At 37.3% G+C, this 19,381-nt stretch overlaps 1 protein-coding gene across 3 annotated transcripts in view; it reads right to left on the bottom strand.

The window, feature by feature from the left end:
- Positions 1 to 19,381, bottom strand: part of LOC107091425 (sodium/calcium exchanger 3-like) — a 168,648-nt gene that overhangs the window by 144,725 nt on the left and 4,542 nt on the right. For 2 of the 3 annotated variants that reach the window (XM_015385345.1, XM_015385346.1), the window contains exon 2: positions 11,617 to 13,485. In XM_015385345.1, coding sequence (XP_015240831.1) covers positions 11,617 to 13,397 — 1,781 coding nt within the window. In that variant the 5' untranslated portion in view covers positions 13,398 to 13,485. Of the gene's footprint in view, positions 1 to 11,616; positions 13,486 to 19,381 lie in introns of those variants that run through there. The other variant, XM_015385347.1, reaches the window with a different exon arrangement.

Here is a 19,381-nt window from a genome sequence, read left to right as displayed (position 1 = left end):
GACATATTTGAAAAGAGAACTGTTTAAAATGTTGACAGACGGAACTTTAAGTTCTATGCTGGTAAAAGTCTGACCATAGCTTTACAAAATCAGAAACTGGCCAAGCAATTCCCAATCCCCTTTGTAATGTTAAATACTAGTGTCATTTTGTGCCAATGAAGTACAATAATGATCCAAACCTTTAGAAGTTTAAATAAACAATTATTTATAATGTTGCCACAAAAATGCTAAAAATTGCTAAATTTGCCTTAAAGCATTTTTCATGCAGAAGAATTGCCTATGAACTACCTTTCTGTAACAGAAATATCTTCACAGACTCCCAGACTGAAGATGAAATAAAGACAGAACCCTTACTGTAAATAAACACAGCAAATATCCCTATAGAAACCCAGCTGATGCTGCAGGACCGCCTCCATTAAAGTGAAATAACACAGATCTAACATATTTTCCTTCAAACAGCTGATGCTGAGCTCAGGCCTGTTTCTGCACGTCGAAGCTGCTGCACTGATGAGAAAACTATAAAAGTGGACAGTAGTGGAAGAGTGTGTGTGCAGGCGAATAAGGTGAGGGAACTACTGATGCATTCTGGTGCATTTTCTGCTGCAGCACCAAGGGAATATTATGGAAAACTAAGTTCCTCATAAAGGAAGCCCTGCTAGTCAGAGAGGTGGAGCCCAGGGACTGTAGAAAGTCTGAACAGGTGAGATCACAGCTAATTTCCGTTCAGGGAGGTTGTTTTCCATAGAATAAGCCTCTCCGCTGCAAGGATGGACGAGAATAAAAATGAGGATCCTAAAATCCTGAGTTCAAAAGTTCCTTTTGCAATTTCTATGTGAACAAAAATCACTAGCTGTTTTTTCTGACCCAAAACCCCCTCGTGTCAAAAACCGAGGCTATATATCGGGAAAACTCAGAGTGAAATCCACCTTTAGACCAATTATAGTCATGGCTGGATGCAACAAACTGCAAAGCAAAACGAGGGAATTTGGTCAAGAATCTTATATCAAATAAATTATTTTTCATTTCTGCTTTTTACTACTCTGGTCTGCTGACTAAACTACATAATACATTTAAATCCACAAAGTACAGTACTGAACATTATGTTTTCAATATTGTTACCATGGAAATATAAAGTTTATTGTGGCACAATAAGAGAAATATGGCCTATGGACTGTGACATAATTCAGGATTGCATCAAATAATTTGCTTTCGAAACAGACTGAGTGGGAAACAAATAAAAAAAAAAAACACCCTATAGAGTTACACTAAGAACAAGAAGTATTAAAGCCTGGAAGGTCAGGTATATTTTTCCAATAAAAGCTTCCAAGCAACAAAAGGCATTTTGAATTCCTAACAATAGTATTAATGCTTCCATCCCCTGAACAGGAGACAACATGTTACTTAATCAGAAACCACTCAAAATAGATGGTTTTTTTATGATTTTGGTCACGTTGTACTATAAAATCATTTAAAGATGTGAGGTCAAAGTGTGCAGTGAAAGTAACAGAGGTGCTGTAAAAGGAAACTGAAGAAAGTCATTCTTATGGGAAGAACTGATTCCTTCGAAGGGAATCTGCTGTTAAAAAAAGAAAACAGAAAATGCTGTTGCATGAAGGTGTTATATTAATAATTAAATACCAGAAATCAACTACAGATGTCAAAATCTGAATTATTTAAAACAAGATGGAATATTTAAAATGTTTATTTCTTTTGGATTAGCTGTAGTTCCATTTTAAATCTCCATGACGACATCCTGTATCACATGATCGAAGTTCTATTTATGTAAAAATGTTTTTAAAAATAGGTAGGATGTATTTGGGCAGCATTGTGGGGGTTTATGATAAAAAAAGAAACTCATTTGAATGAATTCCTTCAGCTTTACTGATCCCATCTGCTTCCAGAGTTGTGCAGTTGTACACTGGCCAGACATCCGGCGCCAGCAGCAACATTCCCACATTCAAATCAGCAGGCATCTTAAAAAATTAACAAAAACATCTTGTCCTTTCATATGCTTATACTTTAGTGTTTTTGAGGAATATATAACAGCTGGAAAGTGAAGCGTCTCCTATCTGCTGCAGCATATTGCACCCCTAACTCCTTTCATTGTGAGCTGTATTGATTTCTAGTCTTAAAGCTGCTGCACTGTGCATGAAGGTAGGAGCCGTGGAGCAGCACTGACCTTTATCAGCGTATGCAGATGCAGGAATCAGTAGCCTGAGTAGGGAGGGCATCTCCCTGACTGTCACTGCGGCGGGGGGGAAATGCGAGCACTGACCCATATTGAACTTGACCAGACTCTTTCCATTTTTTACCATCCATGTTATATATTATATTAATGAAATCTCTTGTGACTTGGATGGAAACATAATGGACTGTAGAACCAAGCTGAAAAGAGCAATCTCTAACAGCCGTCATCTAAGACGATTAAAATATGACATGCAAACCTATATTTGACCCATTCATCACCGCTAGGTCGTCTGTAAATTACGTTTCTATTTATTATGCTTGGAAACAAAAACAGGTTTATCATTTATATCACTTGGAGGCAGGAAGACATGTTTACATCAGCTCTACAAACAAATAAATCCCAGATTATTATTCAGCAGGATGACAGTTATTAAACTGCTAACTGATTTTATTTGAGTTCCTTTTTCTCGTTAATATTATTCACTCGCTATTTGTGCCTATTAAGGTTCTTTGGAGAAATACAAATGCAGATTATCATTATTTTAATGTCTATAATCAAATAAATCATCAACATATTAATTAACAAAAAAATGACAGTTAAACACTAATTGTCTCGTTATGTTTCTTGATTTCTTTATTGCCAAATATGAAGAATCAATTAAACGACCAATTTGATGATAGCTTAGGTTAACAGTGCATTTCAGTGGATCAGAATGCAGAATTAGCGCTACATGTGCTCTATGAATACATAAATATATAGATCGTGACCAGAATCACCCTATTTTCAGCTTCCACCTGGATGGGAGACCAGCTGAACAGAAACATAAACCAAGCTAATCAACAAAAAGTAAGACAGACCACTGGCTGCAGCTGCAGGAGGAAATAGACTCAGATAAAATGAAACAGAATGATTGAAAACTCCTCATAAGGCACTAATCTGGTATGGTGGTTCTCCAGGATCAACAAAGGTTTGTCTAAAGATGTTTTTAGAACTGATCTCTGACCTTTAGTTTATATCTTCAAATAGTTAGTTATTGTAAGCAGAGTTCTAATTGGTTTTCCTGTTTTATGATAATGAGCATAGACGTCCAGGCTTAGGTCTACTTTTCTACCACTCAGTTTGGATCTATGAAAGGTCCTCATTATAAAAAACCTGCATGATCTGAGAATGATGGAGGAAGAGATAATCACCTGTTTAATGTTTATTTATTATGTTTCATTTGTAGCTCCAAATATTGTGGTGATTAGCCTTTTTAGCCTTTAATCAGTTGACATAATAATAACACTAATAATAATAATAATAATAATAATAATAATAACCACCATCCTCATAATAATATAATATGTATTATGAGATTATATGTGTTTGGAAGGAGTTTTGATTATATTATGTCCCTTTATTGTCCCTTTATTTTTTAGATTAATGTAAGAATGATAGAAGAGGAAGAAGATTAGAAGCAGAGTTGTGAAGTAACAAAGTACAAATACTTTGTTACTGTACTTAAGTACACTTTTTAGGTGTCTATACTTTACTCCATTACTTATATTTCTTCCTTTCACACAAGTATCTGTACTTTCTATTCCTTACATTTTTAAAGCAAACGTTACTCGTTACTCTTGGCTTCGGTTTAATGTTTCTAAATCTTTATTTCCCATCATGTGCTCCATCCAATGCAGATCATTGGCTCCGCCCACATCTAGTGAAAACTAGTGTGATTGGATGAGTCATAGAACGCAAACACTCATTGGTTAGCTAAAGGAAATCATCAGAAGCCAGCAGGTGTTCTTCAAACTGCTAACGTGAATTGTCTATGCCGTGCTACAATGTGGGATTCAGAAAAAGATGTTGGAATGTCTGAAAGGTCGGACACAGGCGAGAGCGTATCGGGAGACGGAGACCAACCAGACCTCCCTCATCCCTCAGTTTTAGAAATAGTCGAAATATTGAGCTTTAAATCATATAGCGGCATCTGGCTGTTTTTTAAAAGGTTACTTTATACTTTTATACTTTAAGTAGTTTTTGGAGCACATACCTTTTCACTTTTACTTGAGTAAAGAGGTCAAGTTGATACTTCAACTTTTACCAGACTGTTTTTAAACTGCAGTATCTAAACTTCTACTGAAGTAACAAATGTGTGAACTTTTGACACCACTGATTAGAAGACTGATAGAAAGAAAAGCTGAAGAGAGAAAAATCAACTTAGAAGAGTAAAACAGAGAGCAGGCAGAAGAGAGCTAGAAAGAAAAGAAGATGGAGAAGGAAGAAGACAGAAGAATAAATGACCAAATGGCTCTAATAAACACAATCAATGGATTCATTTCATTAATCTTAGAAAATAGGAGAGGCACATTCCTGGATTTTACACTTGATTTTTGTTGTTTAAATGTCAATAAATATGTAAAACTGAATGAAAGCATCACTTTCCCCATTTCCTATTTTATCTATGAGTTTGAAATGACTCCAGATTGGATTTCAAAAATCTAGTCACCAATGTTTAAGTTACTGGTCACCATGACATGCTGGTTGAATTCAGTCTAATCAACATGTTACATTGATGAACAACGTACTTTGACATAATAGCTGAGAAAAGGGGACAAGAATGATTTGGAATATAATTTTTTTAACCATAATTACAGTTTAAATGGTAACCATTTTTTTTCAATTTGTTATTACTTTTGTGATTCTTGTTCCACATTCATCATTGTCGAATTGCAAAATAGAATAACGGTAAAGAAGAGAAAAACTAGAAGAATAATTTAGATAAAAATATATAAAAAAGAAAATTCCAATTTAAATGGACTGAGGAGCAGCAGAAAATTTGGGAGCCAATAATCATCTCCAGAAGGCGGCCTACATTATGCGAAGCCAAAATATTGGAAAGGAGCGACAATTTTAGCTGTAGAGCTTTCAATCTGCAAAGGTTACCCTGTTTTCCCTGAAGGGAACTAGTGCAACATTCAGTAAATTGATGAAAGCAAAAGTTTTCTGGACTGCAGAGAAACAGAAAACCTCAAAACAAAAATCTAACAATGTTTTTTTTTTATCTTCTTACATAATAGTTCCTAAAGGGAAACTGGTATCAGTAGCTTGGAGCTTTGCAGGAACATGAGATCAAAAATCTAAAACAAACTGATGAAATTCTGTGTCTTTTTGAGTATGTCTGGAGGAAATAGTACATGTCAGTTTCTTTAACATCGTACTCAAAAAGTCTCAACAGGAAAAAACATGGCAGTAAAAAAACAAAAGTAGCTGCACCCTAAGGACTGATAGGCTAGCAATTATTAGGCCAGCCTTAATGAAACAACAGAAAGCACAGCTCTGGATATGATAAGCTGAGCTGAAGATGATCCAGGCTGTGTCAGGGGACCGGCTGCAGGCGGCTAAGGTAAGCCCCGTGGGTCCATTCTGGGATATATGGAAAAGTGCTGGCAGGGGAAAAAGCTGATTGCTCAGCAGGAGAAGGATCAGAGTAAACATGTGTCCTGTCAATCATCAAGCCAGGAGGGATCGTAGCACTTTCACATTCCAGAGATACTCAAGGAAACATTTCAGGGAAAGACTTGGAAGAGGCGGAGCCAACAGGAGGGCAAAGGTCAAAACTGCTTTTTTTTATCACCAGCACAATTATAAATCTTAAACAAGCACCTGAGAGTTAAATGAAATGTTTTAAAAATAGATATGTAGGCGATTCCTGCTCAGACAACTATGACCACAGCGGTAAATACTCCCGGTGATTCTGGTCTGTCTGCTGCACACCACTCATTTGTTTATGAATCCATCAGCGCCTAGTTAAACATCTTTCTCTCCAGGGACTGTGCTTCTCAGCTGCGTTATCTTCACAGGCTCAATAAGGAAACACAACCTGGCAACCTTTATTACTTTAATATTCTCTGCAGCTTTAAACAACCAGTTCCCAGCTTGGAGGGTTTTTTCTCAGGAGGCCTAAATGTTAATCGGGGTCTTTTTTCAGAGACCCCCAAAAAACTGACTTCATTTCATTAACAACGTTATCTCTGGGCTGCACCTATCTTACCTGCAGAAATTATAAATCCTTGGAGAATGCATAGCACAGCACTGTCCCCATTAGCAACACTAAATCCTGCTTCTATCAGCCACTAAAGAGAGGAGAGGCATTTAAATGTCATTATCTTTTATTATGTGGATTTAACACAAAACCACAAAAATCTTGTTGGAATATTAATCAATATATTGTCCATTTACTGTTTTTGTTCTAAGCATCGACAAAACCGCGCGAATGAACAAAAAACAGAAAACTCAGACAAAAGCAAAACAATTAGGATAAACTGGCTGCAAGGATGTAAAGTCAATCATTTTAATCAATGTGCAAAATTTTAACAGTTTGAGGCAGAAAGCTTTGGTAGCAATGTGTGGGTAGAAGTTAGAAGCAACCTCTGCAGGGTCATCAGGTCTGCTGCTGCACATCAGCCTGAAACGCACCCTGAAAAACAGTCTCAATACACAGTGATGAGACTAGTAGGGATTGATTCTTTTGCTTTCCAAAATGTATAAATCAATACTCTGTATATATACCATAATGACTGCAGTGATATTAATGTAATGTCCACTAAAACCAACTACCTTTAAGCAGGTATGGAGCATATTTTCTCATTAATTGTACTGCACTGTATTGGGGCTGGATGGAACTTTGTTAGATTAGAGAAGCTTGAGTAAAACATATCAGTTAACATGTAGATTAGAGCAAATTTCATATCACGATATAATTGCCAAAAACAGAAAATAAACAATGATTTGAACAGCTGTTAAATAAAAATAGCTGAAATATTAGTATTTTTCCATTTGCATTAATTGATTACAATATTCTAACAATTAAAACGTTTTGTAATTTAATGTATATCTTCTGATCTTGTGTATTTTAACGGATGATATGTGTTTAATAGCAATAGTACCGACAACACTAAGTACTAAACTTGACAGAAGAGTAAGGAGCAGCTGAGAGTCAAAGCATTGTGGCATGTGCTGTAAATGTGCTAAAGGGCATAAAACACACCCTGGCCTTTAGACAAAAAGTGTATTCTGCCTTCATCTATGATCGCTTCACTGCAGGAACTGTTTTAACTAAAAAATAACTCTGTTTTAACTCCTGGCCAGGAAATATACAGCATGCAAACACGTTTTATAGAAATATATTGATGTGCTATACAGAGAAAAGGGACTCTGAGGTTGTTTAGGCTGCAGTAGAAACAACACTGGGATTATTTTCAAAATATTAACCCTTTCTTTCATTGGAGGTTTTCCCCTTAATCATCTGGTTACAGTTGTCTATTTTGGAGCTCATTTTCAATTAAATAATAATAAAAAAACTACATCCGGTTTTAACTCTATGGAAATATAGCTCTGGAAAAGCACAGTGTGCAACTTAAACCCAAAAGCTTTCATATATATGTTTTCTGTTAAACTTTAAAAAATTAAATTTTTCCATGATTAGAAATAGCTCCATGATTTTAGTTACTAAAATAAATAATTCCTTCATCATTCCTACCTGTGGTCATCAATCTCTATAACGCCTTCCTCGAGTGATTCAGAACCCCCACCCCCCGTAATTGACATTTATGCACTCTTTTGGCACGCCACGTATCACTTTAGTTGGATTTTGTTTTTACATATGCATAGATATACGTACATATATACATATATACAGAAGAGCTATATGTGTATATATTTTATCTCTTTTTATTCCTATTTTTTATCTTTATTATATTGTGTTCTTCCATCAACACCTTTGTTTCTAGATGTTGGAGATCGGCCTGTTTTCCAGTGTGGTCCTGTTTCTCTGACCGTGACTAACTGGATGTGCTCTCTTCATCCTCTGACATGGGAGCTGGCTCGGAGCTCGTCTGCCTGGCTGTGTGTTTCCTGGACGGGGCCGCCTTTTACAGCTGCTTTTTCTATGTCTGCTTCTGTCTCCTTGAACCCCAGTGGGCCTCAGCAGATGGCCGCTCACACTGAGCCTGGTTCTGCTGGAGGTTTCTTCCTGTTCAAAGGGAGTTTTTCCTCTCCACTGTCGCTACAAGCATGCTTAGTGTGAGGGATTGTATTTGAGTCAATGAGTCGATGCAATCAACTGGTTTTCCTTAGACAGAAAACTTTGTATCAATTTGACTGGATGATCTGGTTGAACTGTAAAGTGCCTTGAGATGACATGTGTTGTGAATTTGGCGCTATATAAATAAACTGAATTGAATTGAATAGTTGGATGTGTGTATATATACATATAAAACTGTAACTGGGGCGTGTAAAAAAAGTAATTTCCCTCTGGGATTATTAAAGTATTTCTGATTTTGATTCTGATTCTGATATTCTGGTATTACTTCCTTACATTGTGTTATAAAAAGCATATAATATAGTTAGTGAACTGTCATATGATCCCTGATAAAGGTGTATTTTCACACAATCACTTTGGATCACATGAGTCCAGTGATCAGTTTACAGAGAACCTCGTCAAAACCTTTTTTAAATCAGATGAGAGGATATAGTGCTGGACACAGGCGATGTGTTTTGGCCTTAAACTGCTGTACTGGGTTCTTAATTGATCTCTTCAAGATCAAATAAGAACCCAGTACAGCAGTAAGAACCTTTAGTCGGATAGCCAGTCCTACTGTAGGAAGGTTTTGTACCCTTGATAGATTAATACATAAAAGGCCATTGATTTTTTTCAATTTCTTTAAGTTGGGTTGTGATGTGTTGCTGTTTTAGTTCTTTTAATTTATATCATTTCATTGTCGTATTTAAGTGATTGATTGAGCTACTAATCAGGTCTGTGTGTGGTTAGCGAAGCTTAACCCAAAAACTGTGGTTAATTACAGCTAATTGATGATTTAAGGAGAGACATTCTTTAACACTGAGTCCCGTTAACTTTTCCCTTAAGAATTGCATTGAAATTTAAAAAAAAGCATTTTGTATTTACTCTCCTTCTAAAATCAGAATTATTTTCACAAACAGTACGATAAGAAGCAAATACTGGCCTTTAAATCACTAGTTTAGTTGCAAAATGCCTCCTTAGTTATTTATTGTTTGGGAGAATTTTACTGGATTGACCTCTGCATTATTGAAACAAGTGAGAATGAGAAAATGTCTCCCTGCTCTTCCAAATGAGGCAGTCTAGACCTGCATATGTAAGTGCATGCGTCTACCCGGCTGTTAAAGAGGACAGCTTAGCAAGATGTCGTCTATTATGGGATTTGTTAGTGGAAAGGGCAAGAGAGCAATAAGGTAAAAGGCAGAATGTACCTAAGTGATGAAGTGTCAGGGCTGAAGGACCTCTACTTGAGGTTAAGAGTAATATTTAAAGACTGAGGTTTGCCTCAGTGCAACTGAAGCTGCCTCTAACTAATTTGCTTATTATATGATGGGAAATTGCTGACAAGTACAACAATGATTCAGACTGTATAGAGCAGGGACGTCTTCTATTGTCACATCCCCATTTTGTGGTGTGCTTGACCAACACCAAGCAGCTGAAAAGGTAGGGTCTGAAAGGGTTCATATTAAGAAGAATATGCATGTTTAAATTAAAACATGTACTGGGTGTTCTTTTTTCTTCAACATTTTACAAACCCTTTGAAAATACCTTTAAATTATATCAATAATCTTAAACTGTGTCAAACCTCTTTAGGATCCTTCTTCTGGTATGGCTATTGGATTTACGGCAATGGCAATTGTTCAAAACAACAGCTGCCTGGAAGCCGCTTCAAAAAGCAGGAAAATAGAAACCATGCAGACATTAATGCAGGAACGGCGTCACAAACATACTATAGCATCAGTAAAACTAAGCCTTACGTTTATGTAAATACCGGAAAAAAGCAGCTAGTGATACTTCTTTAAAAGGGAAACAAATGCTTGCAAATGTCATTGAAATTTGGCAATACAGTTTGCACGTTTTCAGAAATGTAAGTTTAATTCAATTCTTCAAACTCATATTAGATTTTAACTGTCGTGTCTAACAGGTTTCTTGACCCTCAACAGATCAGTTACTGTTAGAATGCTTGTCTAACTCACAGACCATGTCAGCTCCAACTTCCAACTTTTGGGAAACATTTTTTCCCAAAAGTGCTCTCTAATTTAATTAATCTTTTAAAATACCTAGAAAAATTACCATACACTATATACCTTTCTTTTTCTTTTTTTCTGACAGAGCTGTGCAGCATTATTTGACCCTCTAACTTACACCACAATATGCAACACAGCAAGCAGATCAATACACTATCATTCACAGCAACATCACCACATCTCCTCCCTAAATTGCCTCAGAAGGCTTCAGGCCCAAACCAAAACCCTCTCTCACATAAATCAAGTAAAATCCAGAGAACTCAGCAGGTCCCTGAGCATACTGATCACCCAAGACTCATTCCCCCGCCATAGTTCTCCTGGGCTGTCTCAGTCGCAGCACTGGGGAACAGATTCTGCCATTTAGTCCCGTCTGGTGGAGAATGGAAAAATGCAGACACATGCCGCAATAATTTAATATCTCTAGGTACATATATGCGATATGAGATGTGGTGAAGGTTTTAGAAAAATCCAGATTTCCCAAGAGGTGCAGCTTCCCATAGATTTCAGAACCTTAGAGAGATGGCTTATAAACGTGACAAAATGTTGCCCAATCATCAAACACATTCTGGACTACAGCACAGTTTTTATGATCCTTTATGAACATTACAAATGTTGCAAGACTACTTTGCACGCCAGTATTATAGAGAGATGTTACAACTGACAAGAATACATAACATACACTATTTATTTTAAAACATAAATCATCTCAGCACCCGCCACCATCTAAAGCAAAACTCAGTCACATACTGATTGTGTAAATCAATGCTATACCTATGAACTTGGAAACAAACATAATTTTTAATTTAATTTCTATCCATGTTTTGTTTTGTTGTTGTTTTTTTGTGCAAAAAAAGGTTGGCATGGCATGAAGAGAATACAGCGAAAAGAAAAATGTGCATAAGTGCAGGGAGTGGTGAAAACAAAGTATGAGGGATTTGAAGGGCATAGAGGGGGTTATTCAGTAAGCCTCTCTGTTTCCATGTTTCTGTGGAATCTCTAGCACATAAAACATACATGGTTGCAACCAATGCTGTAGTAAATGTCTGTGTGTTTTCCTTGAGTTGAGAAAAACTCTTCACACCAGAAAACAAGGGCAAGATGACATTGGTTTCTGTCTAACCAATGAAATAAAACAGGTAGTCCAGGTTCATGGTGATGATTGCAAATTACACATACGGGTGTCAAAGGGTGAGCTAACCAGCTGTATCATGTATCATATCATATAGCGCTTAAACTTAGGTCACAGTTACTTTCTTGTTATTGTAGAGAATGAATATAACTAGTACAACATGGATATAACATCAAACAAACAGCTGCTGCAATAACAAGAGAATTCACCTTACCAGGTCTCATCATTTTTGAACTCTAGTTCTCCATAGGTGTCTTCAAAGTCCTCTCCTCCTCCTTTGGCGAGTCCCTCCACTGTGCGATAAGGCACAATGACAGTTCCCCTTGCTCCAGAAGTCCTCAGAACTTTCACTTCCATAATGCCAATGCTCTCACTAACATGAGCTGAGCTACTCTCAAATGTAAAGATGCCTGAATGATCATCATCCAGTATGGTGACTGTAGCCACAGTGGGAAATCCTAGAATGGCCTTTGGGTATGGAAGACTGTTGGCAGACAACACCTCATCTTCAGTCTCCAGGACCCGTAGATTATTGAGTCGCACGAAGAAGTGTTCGTCCTCTTCAAAGATGTCATCGTCTATAATGCCAATGCTTATTTCTTTGATGATTTCCCCTGGTTTGAATACCACTGTTCCCTCTGTGAACTCATAGTCAGCTCCAGCGTTAGCCGAACCATCTTCTGTTTTATAATCCACGTAGATCGTCTTGTTGATATCGCCACCCTTTCGAGTGACAGTCAAGATGGCAGCACCACAGTTCTCAAGGCACTGGTAGGCAGCAGGCTCAAAAGCGATTCGAGACACATATTCCTCGGGCTCCTCCACGTGCACCTCTTGAACACTGGCACTCTTCTTTGCTTGTTCTGCAACATGTTTCTTCAAAATATTCCCAGCACCTGTCATCATTCGAGTGGCCTGGATACGATAGAAGGCACGGCTCTTTTGCTGGTGTGAGAGAGCGTAGTAGTTGGCCATCTCAACTAACTGATCGAGATCTTTCTCCGGGTGCTTCTGCTTTAGGTCCTTTAAGATTCTAATCATATCCCGACGGGATTCATCTACCTCTTTGTTCTCAATCAAGCCAATCAAATTGCTTGTTGCACCTCCATCCATAAAGTGAGAGTTGACCATCTTGCCGTCCATCTCAATTCCCTTGGAGCGTTCAGTTTCAGTCTCAATAATGACACCCCTGTGCTTGTCAGTGCGATATTTCTTATGCATAAACTTGTAGAAGAGCAGTCGTCTGTCTGCAACCCATGCAAGTAGGACACATATGGGAAAAAAGGATAGTGTGACTAGGCCTTCCCAGACCTGGACTACATTAGGAGAAATAACAGCCAAGATCATGTAGAGCCAGATGTAGGCAAAGATACTCCAGCCTGCTGTGATAAAGAAAACTCTTAGATGCTTGACTTTGCGTACCTCACCTTGGGGAATCACAGATACGCAGAGGCCAATGATGACAAACATATTAAAGGCTGCGCTGCCAACAATTGTTGATGGACCCAGCTCACCTGATTCAAACTCATGTCCACAAACTTCAATCACAGAGAGCAGAATTTCAGGGGCAGAAGAGCCTAAGGCCATGAGAGTAAGGTTAGAAACTGTTTCATTCCAAACTCGAATTGTAGTTGTGGTTGTTTCCCCATTTGGCCTTTTTATGACAATTTCCCTTTCTTGGGATGTGATGACCTCAATGGCTGCCATGAAACGATCAGCGATGATTGAAACTCCAAGAAACATATAGATCATGGCCACAAAATAGACAATGACCCGAGCAATCTTGTCTCCCATAGACGGATCCTCAGGATACCAAATGGGGAGGATGATTCCTGTTTTACACTTTGAGGTGCCAGAGCAGGTAGCATTGTTAGGGCTGAGCAAAGGGCTCGGAGTAGTCCGGGCCTCAGAACACAGGAAAGCTACAGACACAGAGACCAGCCCCAACCAGAGGCAGGCTGATGTCCCCGGCTTCAGAGGCCTTGAACCCTCCATGCACCCTTCTTCGTCTTAAGGGCCCTTGCAACACTTTAGGTTCCCCCTGGGATCCAGCACTTGGCTGTGCTGTCTTCCACCCCCACACCTGCCAAAGACAAAAAACAAAAACAAATAAGCAATAGTTATATTGTAGCTTTTTAACAAAAATAAATGCTTTTGGCTTCAAGATAGTAAAAAGTGTCAAACAAGAACAACTACAGTGAACTAAACTCATATAAAAATACTGTATTAGTCCAGTAGGTCATAATGAATAAAGCAAACATTGTTGAAATGTTGTGTGTGTTTATCATCAGTCTCTCTGGCTCAATATTTTGTAGAATAGTCTCTTCTTTTGTAAACAGTTGCAAGATCTATCTTCTCCAACATGGCATCTTTTCACTTAATTTCTGTTATTTTCTGTGACTTTTTTAATTTAGCTGATAGAGTCTGTGAACTCCATGTGTCAATTATTACCACAGAGTTTCCTTCCTTAGATTTTGGTGAACACATAACAGGATTTGATTTAAACAATTCTATTGCAAGAAAAAGTTTTACTTCACTGTTGCTCTCTACTTAGCTCCATCCACCTTCCCATAAATTCACATCAGCTTCTATGTTGTTCCATAGAAAACCATTTCAATTCAGTTTATCTATATAGCACCAATTCACAGGTGTGTTGAGGATGAAAAAAAGAGTTTTGCACAAAAGTTATGTTTTAATATTGCTCTGAGCTGAACAGAGTGTCTTCTTCCTGTTTGGCATCTTATCCAAGTACATGATCTACATGATTTAAACCTCGCATGGGCTGTAAATCTCTGCAGCTCATCCGGAGTAACAACTAGTCTCTTGGCTGCTTCCTTGGTCCGTTTATACGGAAAGCAAAGTCTTGGTAGGTTTGAATCCCTGTCACACTTCTTCCCATTTCAAGTCATGACTTGACTTGCACACGGTGCATTGTTCAAGTTATGAGCAGCTATACGTGCTCTGAGAACAACGTATACACAGGCGGACCCTGCTGAGTGATAACATAATTTCTATATGACTTTTGCAATTGTTACACAGCAAAAAATGATCTAGAAATAATTCAACATTTCATATATTAAGTGTATTTAACCTTAATTTGAATAGGCAAATGGAATGAGTATATTTACTTTTAAAATAAGATAATTAGATAATAGGCACTTGAAATAAGATATTGCAATAGTTTTTTTCTTAATTTAAATGTAAATTGTCTTGTTCCATTGGCAAAGTGTCTCACATACCTCCTTAATTCAGGAACAAATGCACTTATTTAAGAAAAATAACTTATTTAGATTTTAATGTTTTCCTGCGTAACAATGGATTTCATTTAGGGGTGGACAAGTTGAAGGGGCTCAATACACGTGCATGCCACTTCTCAGGTTTTTATCTGTTAAGATAATTTAGGTATGTATAATTTTCTTTCAATTTTCCATTTATGTTCTACATTGGTAGAACAAAGTTAAGTGGGTTTTTTTAATAAATTCTTGCTTAAATTTTACCCCTGTCGTAATAAATTGTGAAAATGCTGAAGGGGTGTGAATATTTTTGCAATTCAGTCTATATTTTAATAATGGAAATTTCAATTTCAACTTGAATTTAATATTGAATTTAACGCATGCTACAGCAGAGTAAAAGGGATACGCAAGAAGACACACGCTCCAACACATTGTCCTAAACTGTATTTTTATGAGACCTTTATGCTGTCAGTGAGGTGAAAAAATTGGATTTTGAATCGGATCAATTCTAAATATTTTTTATTGTTCTTTTAAGGTCAAGTTTTACCAATAAAGTTTATTTTAGTTTAGTGTAGACATGTGCATGCAGTGGTGTAGAATTAAACATGATTGTTTGAACTTTCTGCTGTGGTTCTCGATGGTGAAACAGAATAACTCCATCAGCAGCGTTCCTTAATGTCCAAGTTGTCAGAGTGCAGCTCCAAGAGAAAAGCATCAGAAACACGAAGGCTAAACCACGAACATTGTATGAAACATTAACACATATGCAAGACAACGCAAGAATACTGCAGGCAATGTCCAAATTCATAAAACCTGAAGGAAAGCAAGCCTCTAATTCACTTCTTAAATCCTAAGGGGGAAAGATTTCCGTCTTCTTTTACCGCTAACAGCTGAGGACAGCAGCAGGGGAAGAGTAATCGACACTTGACCGCCCTGAACCTAATATGCATTCTAACAGCTGGGATTTACTGCAAATGTTCTTGCCTCAGCTACGCCCGATTATTTAGTGTTTCAGGACAGTCAGAAAATTTATTCACCCTGCACAACATATTTGGAACCTTGGCTGTTTAGCCTGAGCTTAAAAAGTCACTTTAGAGACATATGCTACTGCAGTCTGTCTTTAAATCAGTCGATTTGATCTTTTCTTTTTCTTTTATTAACTTAAGGATATAGTGGAGGATTTTTGTGATTTTTTTATAAAACCCGCCCTCTCCGATTTAAAAAAAAATGCACATGCACAACCCTGTACCCGCTCCCAAGAGGGAACGCCTATTAGATGTGTGCGAGAGCGTGCACAAGCCCATTTCTTCTCGTGCACGCTCTGTTTAAAAGTTGCTCTTCGCATCCCTCATACAAGCTTACTTTCCAAAAGAAGATTTACAATTTTTCCACCATGTCAGATTAACCACCGATAAGTGAAGATGGGGACGAGCACGTAAGACAGCCGTACGTAAACATATCACCAGAATGATTGATAATTAGGAGGACCACTTCCAGTATACGTTAAAGTATTTTCCTTTGCTTTTGTTACTTTTTAAAGTTTTGTATTCTTGTGTTCTGATTCCAGGCTGAAGGATAGATGACCTCTGGGGCTGAAAACACGTGGAGCGTGCGCATAGAGGGAGAAACCTTGCTGTAAAAAGCATCCTTTAAATGATCTATTATTCTATAAGTTGTGTTTGTTACGGTTATTATTTAATATAGCTTTTAGCTTTTGTATAACCAACCTCATACTAATATATCATATACAGCAATATCCAACACATACATATATCCAAATACTATCAAAATGTTTATTTCCTTAGCTCAACTTATATTAACTTAAATATATGATTAATACAGAAATGTAGTCTTAAAGTGAAATATGTGTAACATCTACTCAAAGTGTTTGTGTTTCTACAATGTCTGCATGCAATATGACCCAAGCAGCATTTTCTACAGTTCATGCTCTGTGGGATGATCGGAGGCCTTTCACCTTCAAAGATGTTTATTAAGCTGTTTATGACTAATTTTCCGGGTGGATGAATCAGGTTTCTTCTGAGGGCATTTGGCTGAATTGGGTTTAATTTATAAATATCAACATAAAAGAGGCTGTTTACAAATGCAGTTGAAATCTTTTTTTATTTTACCTTATCTTGGAAAGGCGGTGCTGAATTTTCCGTCCACTTTCTATTTATGCGCTACGTTATGTTGACTGAAATACACGGAAGCCTGTATCTGTGGCGTTACAAACTGTGAAAAAGTTCAAGGCTTATAAATGTTTGCACGGTAGATAATGGAACTACCTGATTGAATTATAATAAATAACATTAATAGGGAGATGGTTTAGGTATGTGATATTATAAATAGAGGTATGATTAACTCTCATTCATGGAAATACCTGATAAAACCACAAATAGAGGTGTGAATAACAAAGTATTGAGTTATATATTTAAAATAATCTAAAATTTGGCAACCGTCTATGAGAAATGAAATATAGACCAGTTATTAAATTATAAAACAACTCATATAAAGTTTTGAGTTTAATTGTTTGTAGATAAAGACAGTTACATCACAGAGTCTCTTTTAGGAGGAAAGAATCGCGCTCATTAATTTGTTTTCGTTTTTGTTCAATTTTAAAGGGGCAGGAAAGATGGATGAGAATAAATATATTTAAATGTGAGATAAAAATTGTTATAACACATTTCAATAAACAGAGCAGGAGGGGAGAAACAGAATGACAGAAATTGCAGCAGATCCTGGAGGCAGGAAACTTGAATTTTACTGAATCAGCAGAGCCACCTCTGTGGACTGCAGCCAGCAGAATAAAATCTGCTAAAATATAATCAGTGGGAGACTCAACAAGGGTTTGCACAAACTAAAACAACACGGGAGGAACTGTGTGAGAGAGATCTGACTTAATTAAAGGCAAGTTTGAATTTCATTTAATAGTTTTGTTGTTGTTTTTAAACTGTATCGACCCTCCTAGGCTCTTTTCAGTGAGAAAAAAAAAAAGTGAGGCTTTTAGGCTTTCTAGCATTTTAACCATAGACCTGCTGATCAATCTGCTGTTCATGATGTTTTTCAGTGGAAGATGGTTACATGTAGTAGACCTGTAGAGGCTGTGAAGCATTCAGAGCTCTAGGAAAGAAACAATAATATGATCCATAGTAGGGATAGAAAGGATTAACATCACCAGTTAACTGTCAGTGATACATTAAAGCAAAGATTAATAAACTGCTTCTTTAATGATATGCCTATCAATCTGTTTCTTTAGCAGAGTCCAGTTCTTTTCATTTGTTTGTCTTTGCAAGACAAAAAAATCACAATAACAGCATTGAGGACAAAGCTAATAGCTTGAAAAGCCATGGAGAGATAGATCTCAAAACTCCTGTTGACATCTTTCACAGCTATTGCTATAAACCAAAATCAGTACCTAATGTGTGCGTTTTAGCACAGAGGGAGAGTGATGATGAAAGAGAAAACTAAAATGATGGAATCAGACCAAAAGAGGCAAACGATCAACTTCATCTATTAAATCTAAACAGAGCCGCTTAGTCTGTCAGCAATCACTTCCTGTGTATTTGGATGAAAATCCTACTTTTTTTTTATTCTACCTTTAAATGAAGTGCTTAGCAAATGACGAGTACACTCTGTCCATGAATATGTGGAATTTAAAAGAATATGTTCAGCCTGCTCTAATCCAACACTTGTATACAAAATCCAACCAGTTCCCTAATTAGTAAACAGCATTTTATTGTAATTTATTTTTTCTTAAGACAAGTGGATCTGAAAATAACATCTGATAAAGTAAGCAGCAGGCAGACAAGCAATGTGGCGTATAGGGGATAAACAAAACTCAAGAATCAGTGGACATGTTGGTAGGAGGAATCCTAAAAGCAAAGAATAGGTGCGAATGAGTAAACAGGAGCTTGATTGGATAGAACAATCTGGCAATGAGGGATAAAACACTTGATAGGCATATAAATGCTGAGGCAGGAGATCAGTGGCATGAGAACCAGCAGGTTTAGTCCAATTAACAAAACGTCTTATGAGAAAGTGAGGGGCAAGGCAACACAGAATGATTACAAACTTTAAAATCAACATTTCAAGGATCATAACATCAAGAAAACCGCCTTCACTGACAGGCCAGACAAGTAGAATATTAATCAGAGAAGCAGACAAGAGCCCATAGGCAGATGATTATGTTGTAAAATGAGGGAACAAATGTAGGATATTACAGGCATCACCTTATAATCGCCATGGCAATGTGCCCCCCACCCTCCCCACCACTTTATCTGCCAGCAGCCTCCTCCTCTCTGCAGCTAATGAATACAGACATCCTCTATACAATCGACTGGAAAGTTAATACAGCCGCGTAAGAACATTTTGTGTGTCGTAAAAACGGAGTAACGGTTTAAATATATTTCCTCTAAGATCAAGATCTCAGGTTTGAACTCTAGTAACTTTATTCTATTTTTACTGCTATTTATGTGCTTAAATTGAAGCTATTTAAAGAGTTCATGAGTAGATTTGATTAAACAAGAGCCCCTTGGATAGTTGTTCTACAAACAGTTTTAGTCCGTGAGGCAGACACCCTGTCTACTTTTAAGGCTAGGCTTTAAACTTTCCTTTTTGATAAAGCTTCTAGTTAGAGTGGCTCAGGTTATCCTGAGCCATCTCTATAGTTCTGCTGCTATAGGCTTAGACTGCTGGAGGACATAGGGACCCCTTTTTCATCATTCTGCTTCATTCTATCTCTATTCT

The sequence above is a fragment of the Cyprinodon variegatus genome, unplaced genomic scaffold (assembly GCF_000732505.1).
Source record: "Cyprinodon variegatus isolate N-32 unplaced genomic scaffold, C_variegatus-1.0 Scaffold336, whole genome shotgun sequence".
In the NCBI taxonomy this organism is placed as follows: domain Eukaryota; kingdom Metazoa; phylum Chordata; class Actinopteri; order Cyprinodontiformes; family Cyprinodontidae; genus Cyprinodon; species Cyprinodon variegatus.
Note: the sequence above shows the minus strand (reverse complement) of the source record. Positions and strands in the feature narration are given on the sequence as shown.